Below are 26,199 nucleotides of genomic sequence, written 5' to 3' on the forward strand. Positions count from 1 at the left end.
TCCATTCCCATAGTGCTCAGATCACATACAATTATTGTACGTCTTTGAAAACTATTTGTAAGCCTAACAGAGAAAATTCTGACTCAGGTCGAATAAGTGCTCGGTTATTCGCTGTATTCCATATAGCTAGATATGGTCTCTTGCGCAGTAGAGGGAGTCAATACCTAACAAATGTCAGATGAGATTCTGCGCAGACAGCTCATAGTCTTTAACAAGTTACATACACCCCAGAATGAATTTATTTCCTGTTTGTCTGACACCCTCATAACAACAATAATAGCAGCAACTGTGGCAAAGTCATGTGGCATTTGGTTTACGATATTATGGATATTTTTCTTCTTTGTCAAATAATGGCACAGTAATAGGCTATGCCGATGCTTTCCAACACTTAGTGTACAAATCAGAATGATTCAAATGAAAATATTCAGCAGGAACTAGGCAGATTAGACGGTGCTCTGGCGGTAGTGAAACTGTATGCTTCAGATTCGAGTGATCTGGCATTGCGCGAATGTAAACTTTTTAGGCGAGTAACAGCACAAAACATACTGAACATTTCTTACATGCACAGTCTTCAATGAGGTAAGTGGCGAGTTTGTTATGTATACTGTACATGTATGAATTTATTATATGTAGCAATAACAGTTCCGTATTCTGAAGTGCGAGAAATGGATAAAGAAAAACACGACATAGTGTTTGCACTGGAAGGTGTAATAACATTAAATAAAACGTACAGGGTGGTGCTTGTCTACAGTGATTAAAATCCTGTTGAAAAGTTCACTCATTCAGTCGGCATATTATAGTAGAAGGATGTAATATGTTTTTTGTGCACATCTATGAATACAGATACTGTACGCATGAAGTGTTTCTTTTTTTAGTTTGAAAGTTATAGAAACAAGACAAGTGGTGGACGTCTGGCCAAGTAGAGGTCGTATTGTTTAATAAAAAAGTGACCAATGATGTAGGAAAAAACGTGAAAGACTTGATTTTGCATGTAAAATTAAGCATTACATGTATTGTATAAGAGTCCAGTAGAATCCTTGTGTGTTTGAATTAGACACGTGGATTTTAATATCAACAAAATTTATTACAATATGGTTGTTAGTGTTTGATGTCAGTTTACAGTAGCTACAGTAAATAATGTATAATCTTTTTCTGGTAACAAAACAGCAACAACAAAACCTGTTTGGTAACTGCATGCTGTTGAAAGATGGAACAAAATTCCCAGGCATTCCTTTCACATATCTTAACTCGAAAATCTTCATTGTCACAACCGACTTACTGTACCTTTACCTTTGAAGCTAAATCTCGCCAGAAGTAATATAACATCATAACATGATTGTGCTGAAACAAAATGTGTTTACCCACTAAAATATTGCCGTATAACATTCATTTTAAATATTAAGGCGGTAAAGATGGTGCATGTGCTAAAATAATTTTGCTGTTGAAAAGATGAGTTTATCTCTGCAACAGTTAACAAACCAAATACATAAATGAGCAATCATTGGCAAGATGCAGTGCAGATCACATTGTTAGATTTACAGTAGGTAAAGTTTTCATTCTGTAGGTTGAATTGGTTCACAGTTTAAAGCAATGTTTTATAAACTTACTTTGTCTTATTAAAACAGTTTTACTTCGTCTGGCTTTTTATTGGTTCACAAGTTGCGATACACTGTAATTGTGAACACTGTATAATATGAAGCTATATGATCACATCATCACATTACTTTCAATAAACTCTCATCTAATTCAGGATCACAGTGCTCTCGAGCCTATCCCAGGAAGTATTGGGTGCAAAGTGGGATACACCCTGGACTTGACACCCACCCAGCACAGGGCACACACACAGACACAAACATGCACACACTCACACCAGGGCCAATTTTACAATTAGCCTACCTTTGGATTGTGAAAGAAAACTGGAGCACCCAAAGGAGACCCACACGAACACAGGGAGAGCATGAAAAGTAAAGATGTATTATATCTTTATATTATATTAGATTATCATTATATTAATAATGTTAAGAGATCAATGTTAAATAATTAGATTTGTTTATCATGCAATATTAATGTCATACTGTTATTTGTTCAGGTGGGTAGCTGCATCAGCATGCGTATGCTGCAAAGGAGCAAGTAATAGGTTTATTCCATGCTGAAACGTTGTATTTTCTTTCTTCTCTTTTCAGCATAGAATAAACCTATTACTTGTTCCTTTGAATACTATTATTTGTGCCAGGTGATAAAGGATAACATTTAACATGAGTACATGTACAATAGGAATGTTAAAATTGTAAGAATTAAAGTCATTTGAAAAATTAAGTGACAGAATCAAAGCATGTAGTAACAGGCCGTACTGTATGTGCCTTTCATTTCGTTATGGTTTCAAGAAGGCAGGTGATGTATAAGTCCATTTTTTCACAAAAGCTGAAGGATATTTTACATCAGTAAGGTCAATCAAATATGTTTCTGGTGCTGCGTGCAACTTAGAAATACTTTTATGCCGAAAAAAAGAATATTTCTGTTTTGTGTTAATGTAGTCATGCTCTTCAATTGTTCATGCAGTTTAAAATGGTAAAAAAACATATTAAAACAGCAAGTGGCACAGATACCCTTTTAGAATAAATAAAGACACATTTACAAATACTATATTGAATTGTTTTTTTTAATTATACTGATCCTAAGTCTGTAGAATATTTCACACATTTTCCACATTTCCTTCTAAAACTGTACCTCCACTATCCAGGTGCTGTATGTACTGTATTTTGTTTCTTTTCCAGGAGAGGTGCAGCAGGAAAATGACCCTTGGACAGTGCTGCTGAAATCATACTACGAATAGAGGGCGGCGCTTTGTGTCAGCGTTAGCCTTAGCTCATCGTGTGTAACCTAGAAGGAAGTGTCAAGATGGCAGAGGGATCCTCCATCTCAGAGCCCATCTGTGGAGTTTGCCAGGGGGTTAGCAAAGTGCCTGTCATGCTTTCCTGTTGGCACCCTTTCTGTCTGGCTTGTATTGAGCGAGTCTGGTGCCACCACCCTAATATTGACCATGGCTGTCCAGTGTGCTTAAACCTGCCAGTTACTAATGCCCTCTCGGAGTGCTCTTTGAAGTCACATGCTCCCTTTTGCGTTTTATGTGACTTCTGCCTGGGCGAGAAGCTGCCGGCCCTGAAGTCATGCCTAACCTGCATGGCTTCTTTCTGTGAGGGTCATTTACAGCCCCATCTGGCAGGGGAGGCTTTTCGCAGCCACCGGCTGACAGAACCCAGTGAGGATCTGAGTGGGAGCTGCTGCCTGGATCATGGGAAGCCACTGGAGATGTTCTGCAAGGAGTGTAAGCTCTGTGTCTGCAACGTCTGCCCGATACTAGGCTGTCACCAAGGCCACCGCATCAGTGTAATTGACCAAGAGGCCCAAGAGAAACGGGTAACTTACTCTTTCTAATCAGACCAGATTGTTTCAATCTCTGTTGGTTGGTAATTGCAAAGTTGGTACCTGTTGGCCCCATTAGTTAATACTAACTGTCAAGCTAATCTATTTCTAAATCTCTTGGATAGTTCTAGGAAGTCAAGGTGTGGGAAGGAAAGAACTTATAGTCAGAGACAGCAAATTTGGCCTTCTGAATAACTAATTAAAGAATATAATCAAACAAAAGTGGCAGGGTGTATCTTGCCTTGAGCCTTTTGCTTGCTGGGATGGGCTCTGGTTTGCCTGTGACCCTATATGGGATCAAGTGGTTAGAAGATGGATGGATGACCAAAAGGTGTGTTCTCTGTGCATAAACATATATCTTGCATAAACAAATATGTTTTTCATATTCTGAGCCAGTGATTTTCTGGTCTTCACGTTCTGTTGCTGCATGCAAGTATGTTTTGTGGATAGTGTCTGTCTTGGAAGTGTATAAGAGACTTGAGGCCACGTTTTGGGTCACAGGTGAACAACTCAAGCTTTCTGATTTTTTAGAAATTCACTTTAGAAAGTCTGTGATTCACTTGGCTTTGTTCTTATCATGCCAAAATGAGAAGATAATCCAGCAACAGTATGGAGATCTGGCATTGCACTATAAAATATGCACTGAGTGATTTTTCTTGAGAACATTGGAGCATTGGCCCCATTGATTAATGCTGCGCTTATCTGGCTGTTATGTTCAAAGTGATTTTGCAGATTGTGCAAATTATCTCTTGTTTTGGGTGTTTGTGTATGGCTTTTATAGGCCAAATAATTTTGTACCTCTTCATGTATTCATCTTAAATTTTAATCTTGCCATGTGGAATATAGTACCAAAGATTTATCTCTTCTTTGTTATGCTGTAACCTAATTAGCTCTCCATCATTTACTTTATTCTTGCCAGGTATGAAAATAATTAGATTTGTGTTCACAGAATTGTCTTTAGTTGGAAATGAATACTATGAATGAATGCTATGCTTATACAGTATATGTATTTAGGTGTTTATGTGACAGTTGTATAATTTGCCTGTATCAGTAAAGTGAGACACATAGTTGTGTGAATAGTTCCATCCATGAATGATACCAGCTTTGAAAAAAATAAATGTTTTGTATAAAAATAATATCATAATGTGTTATTGATGTTGTGCCTTACATTTAGATATTTAGTAAAGGGATTTAATAAATAAATATTTAATGAATAAATATTGTTATATATTATTTCTCATTTTTAATTTAAAAAATATAATCAGTCCAAAAATCTGTTTAATTCTGAAAATAATCGTAATAATTAAATTAATATTAAATCATAATTAAAATCTATTTTATTTTTTTAGGACTGCTTATACAGTATATTTTACAATATATACAATACTATCATAACCTATTGGTAATGGGAAGAAGCTAGAATTATACAGTATAATCTATAACACCTATGTTTTAAGAACACACATTATAGTGTCTATATATGATCTTTGTGAACATCTTTTTCTTTTTTCTTGCTTCTGTCATTGCAGAAACTTCTCAGAGTTTGCCTGAACAGGCTGAACTGTAAAAACAAGCAAGAAAACGCCAATGTAAATCAGATCCAAAAGGCTGCTGATGATCTCAAGGTAATGAATCACAAGACCATTTGCTCTTTTTTTTTAAGATGAGTGCTTAAGTTTCATTTAGCTGAAAGTGAAACTAAAGGATTCTTTTTTCCAAATGTGGTTTGGCTAGTTCCAACTAGGAAACAAGTACAGTGCATTAACTATCTCAGCACATGGGGTAAGCATCTGCATTGTTCTATGCCTACCCCAGACAATGTAAATATTATTTTACTTAATTATCATTTAGAAAAAAAATCAGGTTTTATTTTTTAAGAATCAAGATTTAAGATTTTTTTAAGATTCAGCACAGTGTCATTCAGTTCTCAGTTCTGTAACATAGTTCAGAAAAACAGTTCCCAAAGAGAAGAAGCAGTTTTGCATGGAGGTTTTGATCCTCTGTTTAGTATAAGTAGTCTGCTTTTTCTAGAAAAATATCCAGATGTGATACAAGTCACAGTATACAGTAAGTGCTAGAGCAGCCAGATTACAACTCTACAGTATGTCCTACATTTTCTTTAAATCTCACAACAAAAGTCAGGAAGTGTCATTATTCTGTAACAACACGCTATATCAAATACACCCTATTATTTTAGCCACATTGTTACTAATTTTGTATAGTATTTCTGTTTTGTACTTAATTTTTTTCAGATACTAGAAATCAGATTTATCAACCTAACAGCAACAATCAGTATCACCTCAGATGTCCACACACACAAACATCTTCTTTTCTTCTTCTCTTCTCCATTCTTTCCACTACTTAGCAAGACTACAAAGATATTTCTTTGACCTCAAACACCTCAAACATCCGTCCCAAGGATTTGATATGTTGTATATTTAATAATTATGTTAAAGCCAAAAGGTGAAATCACTCCATTAAGTATCATAACTCGAGAAGTGCAAGAGATTCTGTGAATTCTTTAATGGTCCATCAGCCGGGACTTTGGTGTAAACTTTCATGAGAAGGATAGCACCTACAGTATAGCGACACAGGTCACCATATTGGACCATGAGATTGGTCCAGTGAAGAGCAACCTTTTCTTATTTTTTCACAGTATTCACAAGTGTTCTGTCTACTTGTGTCTTTAATGAATAAATACATATCCTTATGAAGCTATTTTTGTTTTATTCATATTTACTTAATTTATGAATACAGATGTATTTCTTAAAAAAATAAATGCCAGAAGCATTTAAAGTATGTTACAAAAAACCCATCTTAACAGTCTCCACTCTACATCTTTAGTGTCTATAACACAGTTCCACCCAATTTCTCCTGCCACTCTTTATTCCTTGTGTTTGACATCCTGTTTCAGGCTTTGGCCAAAGATAGCAAGTGTTGGCTATCACTGCGCTTCACAGAAATGCGCCTGCTGCTGGATGAGGAGGAGAAAGTGACCAAGGGCTTTGTGGAGGAGCAGACACAGGCAGCTCTTCTGGCCTATGATGAGCAGGTCGTGGCTTGTCGAGGGCGCATAGAGGCCACTGACAGCTTTGCACAGACAGTCCAAGACATGTACAAACATGATGACAGTGTGAAGATCTTAAAGGTATTCTACTTTTTAAAATCTTTTTTTCCCCAATTCTTTGCTTTCTTTTCCACTATAAAATAAATGATAATGCATGCTGTCCTACATACTCATAACAGTGTCACAGGGTATCAACAGGGCAGTAGCACAGATACAACATATCTTTATATAAAAATGTTATCAGGGCTTGGGGTATATCTGTAAAGTTTTTTTGTCTTTGTTTTTAGTGTTCCCCAGACTTTTTAATTTTTTTAAAAGAATTCCTATTCATACATACGCTAGGCTAGAACACAAAAACCTCAATGAGTCTGAATAATCTAGGTAGATACAGTAAATACAAAAACAATCAAACAGCTTGATGCCCAATTTTTCCTGTCCTGATGAAGAAACTATATTCTTAATAACTGGATAATACAATCATATCCCAGTAGAGCAGATGTTACTATTTTTGCTGTAACACTGCAAAATACTAATGTATAGAAGACAAGAGGCCATTGTAAAATTAGGGAAATATTTTGAGAGTAGGTATTATCATATTTACAGATATAACCTGCTGTTCAAAGGTGATGCCAACATTTGTTTTATCATTATTAATGGAGATATGCTACTCATTAACATTTTATGGCCTTGGTTCTATTCAGTATCCTTTTACCTTTATTATTTCAGTTATACATTACGGCTGTTAAAGTGGTGGCTAAAAATGTTTGATGATTATCTTATTGAAGTGTGACTAGTAGGAACTTTGTTTATGTCTTGTAATGTTTAAATTGCATGATGTTTTTGTTTTTTAAAAAATATGTACTGTATATAATGCATGTTGTTAATTTATTAAGTGAAAAACTACCATTGTCAAAAGTACTCCTGTGTTCACATAAGGCCTAATACCTAGCCTTGAGAGCTTTTCTGTTTTGACTCACTAACTATTATTGAAGTGCAACTAAAAAAAGCTTTGAAATATAAAATGTATTATGCTACAAGTCATTTCATTAATAATAAACACACAGCATTACAAGGGACCACATATTAAATTGCATTTTAAAAATGTAAGAGTATAGCAAGGTTTCGTTTTCATGTTAGACTAAAATTAATCAATTGACTTGAAAACTGTGATGGTTTTTCTTCTGCAGGACTTTGTAGCAGCCGAGAAAGATATACAGATTCAACAGCAGCCAGCTGACCAAATTCACCCAGTTCCCCTGACCTTTGACACTTTGCATAGCTATGTCTCTAGCTTCCAAAAAACTTTGCAGACCATCTTGAAGAAGCCTATAGAGAAACGGATCACTAATGGCAAGTCTATCTATTTTATCCGCTGTATCTATTCAAATGTAACAGTTTCTGTGATTTTAATAATGATAACCTTTATTTTATACTGCGCCTTTCATGATACATCATATGAAGGTGCTGTAATTTGTTTCTGTATTGATCTCATTTTTTAACCTTTCATTTGGCTGGAAATAATATGGTGGCTAAATTGCCGAATAAGATCTACATATTTTTATCCATCCCCACTTATTCACTTATACTGTGCCTTTCATGATACATCATATGAAGGTGCTGTAATTTGTTTCTGTATTATCATATAGTTCCCTCCAGATTTATTCATATGCCTGATGAAATCGGAGCAAAAATGTTACTACCTTAAGAAATTCTAATAAAGTTAGATTTTAATTACTACTTGCCATATTTGACAAGTCATAATTGTCATAAATTAATTGAATTCCAGAAAAAAGTTTCCTCACATCTATGTATTCCTTTAAATAAAATGAAAAAAAAACCATCAACAAATCTACAATTGTGCACATTATTAAGGCATTTAAGGCTACGGATTAAAGGCTGCTGTTCCTAGGAGAAGCATTGAAGCATATCTAAAGCTCAATTTGAGAAAACACTATTGCCCATATAGAACTTTTTCTGAGGAGTCTATTATATTTTGAGGTTGTTTTGCATCTACAAGTCCTGGAGACCTTCTCAACATACGGACAATTATGAGCTGCAAGTATGAATAAGTACCAGGACATTCTGGTCAGATGCATGGCTCTTTCTGCCAAGAAGCTCAAGCTTGGTTGAAACTGCGCACAAAATAAAAGTTGACCATCACAATCTCCAGACCTCAATACAATTGAACGTTTGTGATTGTAGCTCAGGATGCCAGTTCACTAACAGAAACCAAAGGGTCTGAATGACTTAGAGCAAATCTACGTGGAGGGATGTTAATACATTTCCCTTCTGAAGTGTTGTCTCAGCCAAAGTAGGGTTTACAAAATAATAAGTACAGCGGTATGAATAAATGTGACCTTTGTGTTTACTGGACTTAAATCAATTATGACAAACAACTTTGCTTTGGACAGTGCTATTAAGATTAATGTATAACATTTTTAGATTTTTTTAAAGAAACATCATCCAATCTAAAGATGTTGTTATTTGATATTTATTGTTCCTTTTTCATCGGGGGTATTATCAGTTTTGAAATACAATGTACTTTATTAAAATACACTCATTTGATTAATGATTTTTTTCAAAGTGACTTATTATTTGTAACCATGTATGTTGGCATATGCTGAATGTTAATAAAGTTATTTAAGGTGTCTTGATTGTAATTCAAGGAATAACAAATGGACCAGATGCCAGACAAGTGCAGGGATTAATGCACAGAACAAAAAGTTTGGGAAACAAGTCCACTTTTCTTAAATGTAAGTAAATCACTCTGATTATGTATTTTCACTTCTTCTTTCATTAAGCTACAGTATATTTCATTTCCTCCTTTCCATTTTTAATATAAACATTGGCAAAATATTGGTGTTCACTGTACACAGTAAACATTTACTATCCAGCTTTGACTGGAATGTTGTACTAACCAACGTTGTCTCCATAAACCACTACAAAATCATACTTAACTATGTGTGCAATTTATGGTTCTATCTGACTTGCATCCTCTGTTGCTGCTGTCTTTCTGTTTTCTTGGTTACTGTAAGCATCCGTAGGGAAGAAACAGTGTATCATCTTTACCTAGTTTATCTCAAAATATATTCACGTGGCATCCTGTGCATATGTAATGTGTGCATTGTTTGGAATAATGTATGCTGTGTGTTTGCAGAGTTACCTTTTAGTGTGTTACAGTGTTCATCTTTTTAACCTTCATGGCCGGAAATTACTGATGTGAAATTACACAATTATGCCACCATATTTAGATTTCTAAGATTAAGATAAGTTTGTAAACTTAAGAGGCAAAACTTTGTACATCAGCTTGGTGCAATTTTAGCCCTTCTCTTGGAAGAATTGGTCAAGATCTCTCATGTTATTTAGTGATCACCTATGGACAGCTGGTTTCACGTTTTTTCCATAGATTCTCAGTAGATTCAAGTAAAGACTTTGAATAGGTCACTCAAGGACAATAACTTTCTTAATTTTAAGACACTATAGCTTTGGCCTTGTGCTTTGGATTATTGTCCTACTGAATTCTTAATGTTTGTCCAGGTTTTCAGTGTGAAGCAGGTTTTCCTCTAATATAGGCAGTATTTGACTCCATCTCTGTTCCAATCAGCCTTGGTAAGCTTCCCAGTCTCTGCTGATGAGAAGCAGGATTATAACATAATGCTGCCACCACACTGTACAGTAGGGATGATGTGGATTGAAAGATGCAATTTCTTAGTATTGTGTCAGATGTAATGCTTTGCGTATAGACCAGAGTGTTTTAATTTTGTCCAGAATGACTCAAAACATTTTGCCACTTGTTTACAGTATCACTTTGTTGCTTTGCTGCAAACCTCAGGGTGGAGTTTAGTTTTTTATTTTTCATTTCCATACTGTATAAGCTCCTTTGTAGAGTGACCTAGATATTGTTGAACCATGGACTATTTCTCTTATCTCAGTTATTGAACAATGTAATGCTTTCAAAGTTGCTGCCAGTCTCATGGTAGGATCTCAAACCAACTTCCTCCTTGCTCAGCTGCTCAGTTTGGAGGGACAGTCTCATCTAGAATAGGGCAGGTATATAGAAAATATTAATTACTACTTCAAAGTGTCATGACTGCATTTTTTAAACCAAGTCATGAAAAGAGTCTGAATATGTTTGCAAAACACTGTGTATAGACCCCAAACCACTGAGCAGACACCTTAAAAGAAAATATTATCTATTACCAATCATTGAGAAAATTTTATCAGACTTGAGTAAAGACAGAGTATTTCCTGTTTGCAATATAAAGAAAGGTTTCTGGCATGTGCCAATGGATGAGATGTCAAGTTAATTCACTACATTTGTGACAGCCATGGGTCATTGTATTGATGGCTTTGCATGTCAAAAGGAATTAACCCAGAACCAGAAGATTTCCAGATAAAACTGAACTACAGTATGTATTTGAGCGTCTGTCAGGTGGGAAGGTTATTGCTAACAATATACTGATCACTGGAGAGGGAAAAAATGACACTGTAGCCATACCAGATCAGGAGATGAGGTTACTTGACAGATGCAGGGAGTGCAATATTAAATTGAATTCAGACAAATTACAGCTCAGACTGAAAGACGTGTGCTACATTGGTCATCTCCTGACAGCTGGAGATCTGAAAGTTGATCTAAGGAATGTTGCCACTATCAGATAGTTTTCCAGACCAATGGATGTAAAAATGTTTTGACATTCCTGGGAAATTGCCAAATTCTGCTGTTACATTTAGGAAATATGTGAATGACTGAGATAACTGACACACAAAGATGCCCTGTGGGAGTGGACTAAGCAACCTGAAAAGGCTTTTGAAAGAATGAAAGAAACAATTGCACAGCTGAGGAGCAGTATAGTCACATATGCATAATTTTCAGATACTGAATAAGCTACTGTATCATAAGTTAATTGATCCCTTAGATATATTAAGGTAGCTAATTAACCTAGACAGCACATTTCTGGACTCTGGGAGGAAACCACAGTTCATGGAGAACACATGGAGAAGAACGTAAGAAGGTAAGTTCCACACAGAAGTTGAATTAGATAGCTAAAGCCTCCAACACTCTGGGCATAATAATGACAGAGTATGAATTAACAAAGAAGCTTAGTTTGACAATTTCTACTTTTAATTTGCAGTAATAATCTGTAGAAGGGAAGGCAAGCTTTAGGGAGAAGAATATCTACCACATCCATGAATATTATTTAAGTGAAATAACATCAAGACAAGTGACAAAGCAGATTTTATGTTAACCATAGAAACTCAAGTCTTTCTTGAACAGAAAATAATATAAAACAGAAGAAATGTTCTTAAATTAAGCACTACTATCATTGAATTTGATGAAGTGGTTACAAAATGGATGGATGACAACATCTAAGCTATTATAAGACAAAATAGCATGTCTCTGTGTGCAGTGCATCGATCTGATGTCATTAACACTTCAGAACCTGTATAGTCAGCTATGAACAATGTGAGAAAGCAGGAGTCACAAGGTTCCTGATGAGTTTAGCTCATCTCAGGTGTGCCAGGGTGAAAAGGCTGTTTGTGCTATTTGCATAAATGAGACAGATATCATCATTGCCTCTCCTTCCTAGACTGGTTTGAGGAGTGCAGCACGTAGCTTATTTCATCAATAGCTTACATGGTGGTTATACAAAAAAGGAAATTGCCAAAGTATTACTTTTAGTAGGTAATCATCCTCCCTGAAAAAAAAATAAGTGGAAGTGAACCAACCAAAAGCAAGTTATTTTGCTTTGTCTATGCATCCTACAAGTTACTATTCATTTCTCAGAAAGGGGTGCCATTGTGTAGTCCATGTGATCTCAGTCACACAAACAGTCCCCCTGTGTGCAAGAAACTGTTGGGGTTTGAAGGGAAAAGAGTCATTTCAACCCTAGACATAACCGGGATCAGGAAGTGACCAAAGTAAAGAAAACAAAAAGGATAGTGTTTTTGGGCACAAAAAGTACACAATAGAAAGATTTTCTTTTGTGGTGTCCGTTAGCCGCTTCCTAAAATCGAGTATCAGCAGAACAGGATGAGCCTTCAGATAGTGGAAAGCAAGAGGGGACACCAAATGAGTGGCTGGTCTTTGATCAGAAACAAGTGCTCTTTAATATAGGCGTGAGCACTCACAAAAGGTCTTGGATGCATATGATTTCACCACTGTCTGACAAACTATCTACACAGATGAATCCCGCATTGTGCCCGTTGCTTGCTGGGATAGGTCCTGACTCTCCCATGACCTTGTATTGGATAGAGAGGATGGAAGATGTGTGTATGGATATCGGTTAACCTGACTGCCTTCTATGTCTTTAGATGCCCGCTCACCTATACTGGACCCCGACACCCTGCACCCTCGCCTGCGCCTATCCGAAAGCAGGGAGACTGTTAGCTGCGGCTGGCTGAAGAAGTCTTACCCCGATGGGCCGCTGCGGTTTGACCGGCTCTGGCAAGTGCTGGGCCGGGAGTCGTTCTTTGCTGGCCGTCACTACTGGGAGGTTGACGTGCAGCGGGCAGGCAAGGGATGGTGGGTGGGTGCAGTTTACCGCACCATGAGCCGCAAGGGGGACACAGAGGCTTCGCGCCTCGGGTGGAACCAGGCCTCCTGGTGCTTGAAGCGCTACGACCTGGAGTACTGGGCCTTCCACAACGGAACCCGTACCCCCGTGCTCCTGGAGGAGGACCCTGAGCGGCTAGGCGTCTTTCTGGATTATGAAGCCGGCATTCTCAGCTTTTTCGATGCCCTGTTAGGCATGAGGCACCTGTATACCTTCCAGGCCAGGTTCACAGAACCAGTGTACCCTGCTTTCCGCTTGTGGGAGGGAGCCATTTCTTTCTGCAAACTAACATGATTTTCTCATCTTCTTGTCCTGTATCATTGCTCATCAGTTACTGAAACCTAGACAGAGTTCAGGAAGCTCCTAGGGAAAAACAAAACAGTTTCACCTTTTTCTTATGCGAGCAAGTTTTAATCTTGCTTTCTTTTCAAAATGAAATCAACACATTTTATGAAAAGTATTTCATTTCATTGAAATCTATTCCTTACTGTGCATGTTCATATTTTTATTAACTTAAACATCTTTTTTGGTAGATCTATAGCAATCATAACATGTATAGTGATAGATCAGGCAATGTCATTCCAAATGAAATTCGCTTGCCATTAGACAATATTCTGATAGAAAAAAGAAACGCAACATTTTCTGGAATGAGAATACTATATCTATAGCTAATGTACTTTCACAAAAAGTTGTCAATTTTTTAAGCCCTCTGACCAGCAATACAGCTTGTGCAGTGAGGCATTGCAACTTACCAATCACACGAAAGCTCATTAGGTGCACTTTTACCCAACGAGGTCCAGGTGGAACAATGCCTGATCAGGTCACCGTTAAAAAGGCATTAATTCAAAGCTTAGGCCACTGCAAGAAAAAGGCCACACATAGTCAATTTTCTGTGCATTCTATAATGCCTCGAATGTCACCAGAAGCAAGGGAGAGGGCCATTGGTAGGCTGCAGGAAGCCATGTCATGTGCCAGGATTGCCAGACACTATGGAGTAAGCTGCTCCACTGTGTCCCGACTGCAGAGAAGGTTACAGCAGACCGGCAGGACAGATGATCGTCTAATATACGGTTGTCCTTGACCACACCAGAGCAGGACTGACACATCAGACTGGTCCATCTGAGAGATCATTTCAGATCTGCCACCCGTACTGCTGCTGAAACTGCCGGCAGACACAATGCTCGCATCAGTGACAGGACAGTGAGGCTCCATGCTGCTGGCCTTAGAGCAAGGCGACCTGTCAGAGGCCCTCTGCTCACACCTCCTAGACATCACACCTGACTGGCTTGGGCCAGATAGAGGCTGCGATGGACTCGTCAGCAGTGACATCAGGTCCTCTTCATGGATGAGTCACTCTTCAGCCTGTTCCACGCAGACAGGAGGGCCAGAGTGTGGAGGAGGAGGTATTGTGTTTCTTTTTTCCATCAGTATAGTTTAAATATATTTAAACATTAACAACTTACAGACAAAATCAGCAGGGAAGGGTAAAATACTAGTTCATTAGTGTTCATATTGTAAAGGATAAGAACAGTTTTCAGATTTCTGACTCAGTCTAGTGCCCATATGGTATAATATTGTTTTTACCTTATGATTGATTTCTTTTTACGTGTGAATTCTTTTACAAAAATGTATTATAGTATAATGAAGACACCACATTGGTCACAGGACAGATTTTATTTCAACATTTGCAAGCAGGGCTATTTACTGTTCTACACATGTGTAATTAAAATTCCAAAAGATATCTACACTTCTTAATTCATGTTTAATGAGCACTGTTGTTATATTTTTATATTGCAAAAAATATGTCAGTGTAGCACTATTTCTATCCAAGCAATAAATAATAAGACTGAATTAATTGTATCCCAAAATACCACTGGCCATGTACAACTTGAGATGTGGAACAAATGCTTCTCTTTCAGGAGTCTGTATTTAAATTTGTAAACTCATAAATATATTCTTAAATACTTGCCACACTTGTTTGCATTTTTTCTTATCTTTCTGAAGAACAAACTCACAACACTAAACAAGAGGAGATCCACAGGATAAATGCAGCACAGTTTGAGAGCAGTCATTAAGCACAGGCTGTCTAACAGCCTTTGAAATTCATCAATTTCCTTTCGGGATCAATAAAGTCTTATCTATCTACATCCTGCCAATGAACCCACTTTCTGGATCTGTTAAATAAGAGTCTTCTGCAAGGAATGGGTTGCAAGTTTAGGGTCCAGGCTGCTAATTTCATCTAAGCATTTTTTTAAATGCCACTAATATCACCAATCTTTAACACCACATCATTTTTAATTTCAGAATATCACATTACAGAATGGCTAGCAAAAGGGTTTATATTTTAAAAACATTTGTAAACAATAGGGTTCTTAAATGTTATATATCTATTCAACTGCTTAGTACACACACAAATGTTTTGGGTATTGTTTTATTCATCAATACAAAATATTGACAAAATGAATTCCAACTTGGCACAAGTGCTTTTGGCATATTAAAAAGTATGAGATCTACTGTAACTTTCAGTCATCAAACTGCAAACTTTTTCTCCTGATAAACATACTTACCTTACAGTACAACATCAAAATAAAATTTAATTTCTTTTTCAGGGATGTCTTGTCATAAATAGATCATTTAAAGCCATAGCAGCACCATATGTGGTGTGTATATATAAAGATGAGTCAGAGCTGCTCATCAAAAGAGTTTAGAATGCTCACAGAAAACAATGCTCTACGAAAAACTCATTAAATTCCAATCAGTGATATCTCCTGAAACATAACTAAACATATTTTTGCATTTTACAATCACAGGTAAATTCAAGTTAACACCTGTATTTTATCCACTGAAATAAATTTAGGAATATTTTTCCAAAACTGCCCTTAAGTTTAAAACTGCTTTCCCGGAATCTCCTCATGTATACACGTTTGTTTTGCATCAACATTTTGTTTACAGCATATATTATATTGATGAATCACAGCTATTAGGCCAAGATTCAGTCAACATTTAATTTTCTTCCCATAGTTGTCAATAATGTCCTCAGTGATGCTGTCATCCTCCTCTATGTCTGCAGAGACCTTCTTGCCCACCAGCTGGAAGATGTCCTCCGGGGGCACTCCCTTGGGCTCTGCCACCTTCACTGCCAGCATGTCCAGGCTCAGCACTGTGCCTTTGGGAATGGCTGTTTTGGCTACCACAGATTTTCCCAGCTGAATCAGAGAAAACAGATGGGTCAAAAATCAGCAATTATAATATCCACCCCTTTCAATTACATGAAGTCAAATAACTGACTGGCAGATAAGCAAGGATTTAGCTGCCTGATGACAACAGTGATCATTCTTGCAGATTTCTTGCCTTACCTTGCTATGGCAAGGCTCCTCACAGGGCAGCATCTGCTTGACGCCAGAGCCCAGTGCCTGCTCCACAGTGCGGATGGCTTTGACCAAGTCCGTCAGCTCCTGAGGCTCCAGGGAGGCTCCGTGGTCACTGCCTTTCCACTTCTTGTCCAGAGTCACGTGACGCTCCACCACTTTGGCCCCCAGCGCCACAGCTGCCACAGAGATTGCAATTCCCGTCTCATGGCCTGAGTAGCCAATAGGAATGTCTGGAAACTCCTTCTGGTACTCCTTAAAAAATAAAACAAATCCTGTGCTATTCCAATCTTTAAATTTGGAACCTAGTACATTTTTAAGAGAGAATTTAAAAAAACTGATCCCCAGTATCCTCCCATACAAAATCAGTACATTTCACAACATCATATGCAGTAATCATGTTTGTTCCTGAACAAAAATGGCAGTGTAAAAACACAGTCCGTTTTTTTAAGTGCTCAAGGAGAAAATATTATTTCTTCTTGGCAAGTAAGAATATGACAATGATTTGATTTATCAATGTTAAATGTAATGTATTAATATTAATGTCATAAGAAAGAGTCATTAAATATTTTTCCATAATATTAAAAGTAAAATGCCTCTTTAGAAAACAACTTAAATATAAAGTGTTCTGAAAGCTAATATTTTGGTATTTTAGGAACAATTATGTTTAAGTATTCAGGTATCAACTTCATCAGGTCCATATCGTGGCATCAGAAGGTGAAGCAGAAACAGGTCTGATCACTTCTTACTAAAAACAGGCTCTGTTAAAGAAAAGCTACACCACATGGTCAAATGTTTAATAACTAATATTATGCAAATTATGTATCATCTGGCATCATTTGAAACTCTTAGCTACTGTTACTCCAAGCTTTAAAAGTGGTGCCCTTAAACACTAGGTAGATCAGAGATGTACATGTTTGTAATACGGCATTTACCTTGCTTTACCACTCCATTCAGCTGCACTTCCAAAACAGAAGTGTTTCTCCAAACATGCACTGGAATATTTTCTTTTGACACCAACTAATGATTTCAGTTTCTCAACTTACAAAATGTAAGTAACACTTATTTAACTTGTTATTTAAGTCATTATATCACAAATCTTCAATATTCATTTACAACTGTTTACAAAACTCTAAGAATTAAAATTGTTTTAAAAATAGAGCAGTTTTAGAGTGCACCTCAAGCCAAGTTGTCCAAATATTGTGGCTACACTGCAAAGCTAAAACACTGTATCTTCTAGCTCTTTGCTTTTTCAGTTTTTTTGTTGAGTCTTAGTCTCTGGCCTTGAATCTCATTCTTTATTCGTGAATAGTAATGATATTTTATAATAATCTCTAGCTATATCTGAGCTCTACCTCTTGATTATCTTGGTCCACAATAAAATATGTCTCTTATGCTTTATACGGGGTTTTTCTGGAAACACTATACAAAGCACTTTACAGGCAATGGGAACTTGCCACCACCAATGTGCAGCACCCTCCTATGGTAGCCAAAAAGCAGCAGTACGATCACCACACATTAGCCATCAGTGAGGAGGAAAACAGAGTATTGAAGCCAATTTATAGAGGGGATTTATTAGGAGATCACAATTGGTAAAGGCCACTGGGAAATTTGGCCAGGACACTGGGGTTAACACCCTTACTCGTTTCAAGGAAAACCGTGGGATTTTTAATGACCACAAAGATTCAGGACCTCGGTTTTATCTCTCATCCAAGGCATGCAAAGAATCTTCAGTGGACTGCCAGTATTGAGTTGCAGGGTGATACAGTATATAGTTGCTGCTGTACAAGTAACTGCAAACATGATCATTTAAAGTAGTTAATGCCGTTGTAAAAGCTAGCTATTAACTTACTGTAATGACCCGCAGATTGACATCCTCAGGCTCCAGCGGGTATGCACTAGTGCACTGTAGGATGCAGAAGTTAGGGTTGTGTTCCTTCACAGTTTGGTAAACACGACGCATTGTCTCCATTGACTGCATCCCACTGGACACCACCATTGGACGGCCTGTGAAGAGCCAAGTGGAAAGAATTATTCTTTTTAAGTCATTTTTCATCTGTGTTTGTGTCTGTCTGCCCTGCGATGCACTGGAATTCCATCCAGGGAGTATCCTGCCTTGCAGCCGTTGCTTGCTGGGATAGGCTCTGGCTCCCCCGTGACCCTGAATTGGAAGAAGTGGTTTAAAAATGGATAAATAAAAGTCAGATTTCATCCATTCATGCAAATTACTGCCAATGAGATACTTAGTTTGAAAACTAATGCAGGGTTTCAGTCTCTACATATATTCTACCAACAAAGACTAACATATTTACAGAAAATAATTATTAAATAATAATTAAACAGCCATAAGTTGTTTTTTCCCACCATAGGAAGTATCTTCACACATTTTGAGTAAACAACATGCATGTGTTGCCAGTCAAAAAGCTGAATGGCAGAACATACATACATGAATGAACCAGGTGTTGGTATTTCTTGCTTTAAATACTGCAAAATGTACCCAAGTACTCATAGCACAGCTTAACATTCAAACACTGACAAACTAGCTACTAAAGTAATCTACCTTATACTTAGTCCAAGTAGGTACAGTAGCTGTGTCAGCATGCGTAGGCTGCAAAGGAACAAGTAAAGGTTTACTCCATGCTCAAAAGAGAAAAAAGGAAACAGCCTTCGTCGTGTGTGACTTTTTAAGTCAGATTTCATCACACACCCGAAGAAGGCTCCACAGCCAAAACATTTTGTTTCCTACCTTATACTTAGGTACATGTATACAGTAAATGTGCATACATGTGGTTTTAAATACATTTGAATATTAATAGGTTGGATTGCTTTTCACCCCTAAATATAAAGAGAGGCTTACAAACTCAACAGATGCTGGTTACATTTTTGTTGTATTTTTTAATGCCTGTCAGTACTTTGAAGTACACTATATACAGTAAGTGAATGTAAATGTGGTTAATGTGAGGCAGTTTTGCTGAATTACAATGCATGTGTGTGTCATACTGGTCAAAATCCACATTACTTCAATACTGGTCAAAAACATGATTTAAAAAAAGATCAAAGAGCGAACTGTCCCTACCTTAGCCCACATCTAAACCCTAGTAAAAATTTGCTGGCAAAATTGTGTGAAAGGTCAATATGTACTATATGACCAATAATCAGGTGTTTAGCTACTTCAATAATCCTGTGTTTAACAGCTTCAGCTTCAGTACTGTGAGCCCTGTCTATATCAGGAACCCTGTGCTCTCCATGGGTTTATGGTATACAGCAGTGTTGCCTAGTAATGACAGATACATCCCTTAGTAATCCATTGTTTGATCACACAGCATTAATCAGTTGTTAAGAACACAATCTACACTAGCTAAAATTACTTACATAATGTATTGGCAACCACAAACAACATACATGACATTTTGGCAATCATGTCCATGCACTGGAAATCAGTACACCTAGTAGTCTGTATCTTATCTATTATAAATGGAACTGTCCTAAATTGTTTTGTGTGCTTTTTTGGAACTTTTTATAGACACATGGGTTGCACAGAAAGAAACATGGTTTAAAAGCGTTTGCAGATACTGTAAGAACCATGCCCCACAGGGGGGAGCAGTGGCACTGTGGCTAAGGATCTGCACTTGTGGCTGGAAGGTTGCCGGTTCAAATCCCATGGCTGCCAGAGGAATCTTACTCTGATTGGCCCCTGAGCAAGGCCCTTAACCCCAACTGCTCCAGGGGCGCTGTACAATTGCTGACCCTGCGCTCTGACCCCAAGCTTCTCTCCCTGTCTGTGTGTCTGTATCTCATGGAAAGCAAGCTGGGGTATGCGAAAAGATGAATTCTTAATGCGAGAAATTGTACATGGCTAATAAAGTGATCTTATCTTATCTAATAATGTTGTAATGTGTGATTACTGGCCAGGCCACAGTACAGTTGTTATATATGTATGTTTTGAGAAATGTGTAGATTCCTTCATGGTTAATATTTTAGCATATTGCAATAATTCCTTCTCATAACCATACACAGTCTAAGCTCAATTAAATCAATCTTGTCAATCCAGACACCACCCTCTAAATCAAGCCTACTATGTCAGCAACAGCAGATTCCCAAACAAAATCCTCAGATAAGTGATAAGGCATCTGTGGTGCTGAAAATTCAAACCTCTACAGAAATCTGAGCAGAAACCTGACCTATATCATTCACTACTGAAGATTTGGAATCAGTGATAGTTCCACCCCAGTGGAACCAAAGAACCAGAGCTGGCTAAACATAACATAACCATAAACAACTATATATCAAAACATTTATTTAGGTGAGATGAAAAGATGAAAAAAATGTATGAAAAGCAAGCTACATGTTAAGCAACATTTAAATGGTTTCATTTTCTCATCTGTTTTTACTATCACATCTTGACAAATGGTACAGTACTTGCCTTTTTTTGCAGTCTTTTCTAAATATGGGAAATTGTTAGTGTCCCCTGAACCGACCTTGAAGAAGGGAACGTTAAGCTCATGAAGAAATTCAACCGCCATCTATAAGGTCAAAGTAGATGAACAAAATAGATAAATTATCAAAGCAGATAAATAAAATGTTGTAATTTAGCTCCTTCTAAAAAAGTGTATACTTCTCCTTTATCAGAAGGCTAAAGATCCCTTTCAGAAGCACAGACAAAAATATTGATGAAAAAATGATGTTTATTTAACTGTGCAATACAGTTACCCTGTATTCAATATACTGTTGATTTAAGATAACGTCACATCAAATATTGAAATTCAAGCAGTAAAGTAAAATCTTTGAAACCCTAGTTTCTCTTCTTTTGCAGAAGAGACAAATATTAAAAAATACTCAGAGAGAACTCAGAGAATACTCAGAGAGAACATAAAATCAACAAAATAATTGTTTCAAAGAGTTTTAGAAAAGAGTTTTTGTGAAGATAATGAAATAATGACATTTCCCTTTTCTTGAAAAAAAATGGATTTTAGAAAATTTTGAGCAGAGCTGCAGTTTTTGCTTTGCTAGTGTAAAAGAAGAAAGATACTATAGTTAATGCATGATACCATTCTATTCTTTAGTGTTTTGTTATAACTTTAGGAAGATAAGCTGTGGCTAATATTTGCTGTTCAACATTATTGCTTTTAAAAACATTGGCAGATTAAACTTGGTTAGAAAATCTCAACACTATAAACTCTAAAATATCTTTTTTAGTTTATTCTTACCTCATCCATTCCCGAGGCAGTGAAGTAGATGCCAATTTCCTCTGCATATTTCTGTAGCTCCCTGTACTGCTCATGACTGAACTCAAGGTGACGCTTATGCTCCCCATACGTTTTCCCCCAGGAGTGCTTGGAGGTGTAAGGTCGTTCTAGTGCACGTTTGTTAAACTTGTGCTCCAGCTCACTCTTCTGAAACTTGGCACAGTCTGCTCCACAGTCCTGTAAAGGTGTCACAGTTTTCACATTAGGTTAGTTTGAAACACCCAAGTTCACCTAAGTTAAGAAAACACTCATTTTAAATGTTGGGATAATTGTATTTTTGCTTATGGTGTAAAACAAAACTAATTTTTGGTAATACTGCAGAGTTGCCACAGTGTAGTTGTTTTTCATATCACATTTTCTTGAAGTTTTGCACAGATGTGGATTTGAAGACTGCTATAGAATGCCACACAACTATTTCAGCTAGCACAGACATTAACTGTGGCCTTACCATTAAAAATTAATAATACCTTGAATTTATACAGCAAATGTCATCCCAAATGATCCCAGAGCACTTCACCTACAGAATGAGTCTCACATTATCCAGCACCAAAATGCAACACCCACCAGCCCTACTATACAACAGATTAGATAGAGGAGTGAGAAACTACTGATTGAAATATGTGGTAATCTTAGGAAGGTCAGATTGTTTTACAAACAGTCTACAAGTAAGCCATAACACCAGAATTAGCACCACAGCTCTTTTGAAAGGTGCCACAGGATTTTTAATGTCCATAAAGTCAAGAGCTCAGTTTAACATCTCTTTTGAAGGATGGCAACATTGAGAGCACAATATTCATTCATCACACTGGTGCATATGTCTTAATTGTGACCCAAAGAGAAGAGTGCCTCTTGCTAGTTCACACAAACCACTTGTAGCAGCAATCTGGTTTTTCATGGAGGTCTCACTCCGCAGTAATGCTTAGGCCCACTCTATCTTATCTCTGAGACCTGACCACATCAGGTTACAAGGTAGATATGCTGCTGCATTAAATTATTTTTGTTGTATACTGTATGATGGCACTAGCAGGGCGGGACAGTGGTTAGCATTGTTGCCTCGCAGTGCTGGGGCACTGTGTTCAATTCAGGACCTGCATTTTTTGCACAGTCTGCGTGGAGTTTGTAAGTTCTCCCCATGTTCACATGGATGTCCAGCCACAGTCCAAAGATACTGTGGTAGGTTAATTGTCTTTTGGGAACATTGGCCCTGCTGTGAGTGTCTGTATCTGTTTGTGCCCTGTAATGACTGGCATTCCATTCAGGGTGTGTACTGCCTTGTGCCGGGTGCATGCTAAGATAGGCTCTGGCTCTTCTGCAACCCTGAATTGGAGGAAGCGGTCAGAAAATGGCTGAATTATTGTCCTAAGATCAACAGCCATTTTTAATCAGCAATAATAAAAACATTTAATAATGTTCTTCTTTCTTTCCTGCACAGTAAAACAGAAGGGGGAGCTGGAACACAACCTTTAGTTGCTGCCCATGACTGTTCATTGTCACAAACAGGTTCTCCAAAAAATGTTTTTTTTTCCTCCTAGGTGTACTGTGCAACATAGAAGAAAACACCAACATTCAATAAGAACATAAAAAAAGGTCACCAATGAAAGGAGGACAGTAATAGCCCGTTGTGGTAAACTGCAATGTAAATGATTTTAACTTCTTTTACTTTATCCATGGCTAGTTCAAGTGCTGGGAAGTGCATAACAAAAATAACATCAAATAAATGAACTGTAAAACCACTCCTGGCCTCTGCGTCACCGTACTGGACCACAGGTGCAGCCAGTCTCCCTCTGCTACTATAGCACATTATGAACAAATCTCGTGGGTGGGACGAAGTAACATCACCCAGGAACCCTCTAAAAATCGCACGTCTGCAATTCCCAGGCGAAGCTGTGGAAAAGAAATGTTGGAAGACCGCGACCCAAGATATAAGAAAATAAAAAGCAAACAAAAGAGGTGTGGTTGACGTGACAGCATTAGCAAACATTTCACTTCAGGTACAAAAAGCACGGCAGTCATTTTTAAACGGTATTTGTGAACTATAAAATAGCCAAAATGGCGAGTTACTGTATCAACCCTTGACAGATAAGATTTGTTAACTGCAAAATGAGATGCAACACTGCAGAAGTATTAAATAACAAAATTGTTGAACATCATTCAACAAACTGTCAAAACTTCTTTTCAGTAGTACAGACAACTTGAGTCTAACCAAATGAAGAAAACGATGATAAAATATTAATATATCTTGTCTCTATGGAAAAAAAAATCCCACACACACTTCATATTCAATACCTTCGCTACGCCTGATATTCATTAAATTGCTGTCTCTAAACCGTATTTTACCTTGGCCATCCGGATCATTTTCTTTGCAATCTCAATATCTCCTTGATGGTTCTGTCCAATTTCTGCTATAATGAAACATGGGTGGCTTCCACCAATCATTCTGCCGGGACATAGCTCAAATTTAAGAGGCATCTTTCTGGTAGTAGGAGTAAATTGGCTTTTCTTTTCTTACAAAACTGCAACTTTGCTTGCAAGCTCTTAACAGCACGTTGACAGACAATTCAACAGGAAGTGGGGTTGTTGCATCCTGATTTAGTACCGTAAATTTAGAAAATTATGTAAACATTGCTGTACATCATGTAGTTTTTCAATAGTGTTTAAATAGACGGGCTTTGTATTATATATTGTTCCGAAGAACAAAAATATTTCTGTGACACGCAGTAGTTTAGAGTTATGTGAAGCTGTAACTCAAAACTATTTTCTATCTTTTTCTTTGTGTCTTTTCCATCCCACAAAATATCTGTTCTTCATTACGACACATTACGGTAAGCATAAACTACACCCTCGCCAATCAAAAGCAACCAGTGACGTGGCCAGAAGTTCCAGGTTACGTTTATTGCAGCGTTAAATGTGTTCCTATGTGCCCTTAAAGTTAAACTTACTGAAATTGGAAATTAATCTTCAAAAATCACCTATATCAAAACTAATACACCCACATCGATGTTAAACAGACTGCAGTCGGGCGTTTTTTGAAAAATCACTAGTACAACTAAAAAATGGGGATAAAATTAATCTACCTTTACTTACGGAGTGGGTTTAAATTTAGATGTAATGTCAAGGGTGCTCATCAAAGCGTTTACCCCTTTTTTATCAAGGGGAAACGTGGAAGGATCTACATCATATATGTATTTAAAATTTTCATAAGGAGATTTAACAAACATAGTCAACAATATGTCGAATTTGTGACCCCAAAGATCAGCAATGAATATTTGGAGTCGCGATCCTGTTGAGCTAATGAAAAGCAGTGGTGGCAGGGTCTGTAATTTCAGAAATGAGCAGATTTCTGTGATTTTCGTGATTGGATTTATTCTAATAAGAATTAGACAAAAATGTGTACGTGTTTTTGTCCGCCAGAGTGCGCTCTTGGAACCGATATGTATTGCATACCGCGATGCCAGCACTGTGTCCTTATTTTCCTCAAAAATATGATGGGTGGCGAGGTTTTTTTTTGTCGTTTTTACTTGCTCCCGTGTAGAAATTGTATTATGTAAAATTCTTGATTCGCCAGTTGTCTTCATTTTCAGGTGCTTCACAGCTTTATGCTAAAAAAAGTGACTTTCAGATTTTAACACCTTTTGTTGACTGACAAGTTATCTTTACATCTTCCAGTAGTTTTACTCTTCAGACAACATTAACAGTTACCCCTTTCACGCAGGAGAAGTCGTAATCAGTTGAAGCATTGGGCTGTTATTGCACCCTAATCTCTCCACTTCTGACACACTCTGAAGAGAACAAGGGTGGCAACTGCATTTGTTGTCAGCCTAGTGGGATTATCATAGTCTCTGAGCTGAGAAGTGGCGGCAAACTCCAGTACAGAAAATGTCTTTACTCATGTGGAGTTGAAACATGAGAGCTCAGTCAGAGAAATGCTTTCTCCTTAGATAAGATAAGATCACTTTATTAGCCATATACAATTTCTTCCATTAGGAATTTGTCTTTTCGCATACCCCAGCTTGCTCTCCATGAGACACACAGACAGGGAGAGAGAAGATTGGGGTCAGAGTGCAGGATCAGCCATTTATACAGTGCCCCTGGAGCAGTTGGGGTTAAGGGTCTGGCTCAGGGGCCCAACAGAGTAGGATTCCTCTGCCTGCCGCTGCTATAATGAAACATGGGTGGCTTCCACCAATCACTCTCCAGGGACACAGCTCAAAAGACAGAGGCATCTTGATTAATTTACAACAGCTTGTGTCAAGCTCAAATGAACTGACCTGGTGCAGCATGCTGCACAAGATGAAATCTGTTTGTGAACACCCCTTGTCATGATGTCGCTAATTACATAAACAGCCAAAAAGGTCTTTACATTTCACAAAATACTCAATTACTCCATGCAGTTTCCATTAGGGTATTTTATTTAGATATAACTACATAAACTAGAAAACATACAAAAGCATGAAGAAAAGAATTCTGTAATATCAAACAAATGTATTTTGTCACTATTCCTACCAAATGGTCTGCAGAAAGTGAAACTTCTCTTAGCTGTC

General features: G+C 37.5%; 2 protein-coding genes across 2 annotated transcripts; one reads left to right on the forward strand and one right to left on the reverse strand.

Annotated features, from left to right (window-relative positions):
• The first annotated feature begins 239 nt into the window (after positions 1-239).
• Positions 240-15,013, forward strand: LOC148841003 (tripartite motif-containing protein 14-like). The gene is made up of 7 exons (XM_088908461.1): positions 240-579; positions 2,775-3,417; positions 4,953-5,048; positions 6,338-6,571; positions 7,678-7,840; positions 9,157-9,243; positions 12,803-15,013. The coding sequence occupies exons 2-7, from the start codon at positions 2,899-2,901 to the stop codon at positions 13,336-13,338; spliced, it is 1,635 nt and encodes a 544-aa protein (XP_088764587.1). The 5' UTR covers positions 240-579; positions 2,775-2,898; the 3' UTR covers positions 13,339-15,013.
• Positions 14,700-24,228, reverse strand: nansa (N-acetylneuraminic acid synthase a). Its single transcript, XM_088908477.1, has 6 exons — positions 23,996-24,228; positions 21,620-21,835; positions 20,836-20,935; positions 18,265-18,419; positions 16,401-16,667; positions 14,700-16,250 (listed from the first exon to the last, which is right to left on the reverse strand). Exons 1-6 carry the CDS (start codon positions 24,125-24,127, stop codon positions 16,041-16,043), a joined length of 1,080 nt encoding a protein of 359 aa, XP_088764603.1. The 5' UTR covers positions 24,128-24,228; the 3' UTR covers positions 14,700-16,040.
• Between the last annotated feature and the right edge of the window lie 1,971 nt (positions 24,229-26,199).

This window comes from Atractosteus spatula, chromosome 1, assembly GCF_055471065.1.
Source record: "Atractosteus spatula isolate fAtrSpa1 chromosome 1, fAtrSpa1.hap1, whole genome shotgun sequence".
NCBI lineage: Eukaryota > Metazoa > Chordata > Actinopteri > Semionotiformes > Lepisosteidae > Atractosteus > Atractosteus spatula.

What these genes read in the sequence shown, in the direction of transcription:
- LOC148841003 (XM_088908461.1), top strand. Translation starts at nt 2,899, where the DNA reads ATGGCAGAGGGATCCTCCATCTCAGAGCCCATCTGTGGAGTTTGCCAG. An exon ending in AGGCTGCTGATGATCTCAAG is followed by an intron (nt 5,049 to 6,337) that starts GTAATGAATCAC and finishes ATCCTGTTTCAG; the next exon opens with GCTTTGGCCAAAGATAGCAA. An exon ending in CAAGTCCACTTTTCTTAAAT is followed by an intron (nt 9,244 to 12,802) that starts GTAAGTAAATCA and finishes CTATGTCTTTAG; the next exon opens with ATGCCCGCTCACCTATACTG.
- nansa (XM_088908477.1), bottom strand. Translation starts at nt 24,127, where the DNA reads ATGCCTCTTAAATTTGAGCTATGTCCCGGCAGAATGATTGGTGGAAGC. An exon ending in AAATGATCCGGATGGCCAAG is followed by an intron (nt 21,836 to 23,995) that starts GTAAAATACGGT and finishes ACACCTTTACAG; the next exon opens with GACTGTGGAGCAGACTGTGC. An exon ending in CTGCCTCGGGAATGGATGAG is followed by an intron (nt 20,936 to 21,619) that starts GTAAGAATAAAC and finishes TTGACCTTATAG; the next exon opens with ATGGCGGTTGAATTTCTTCA.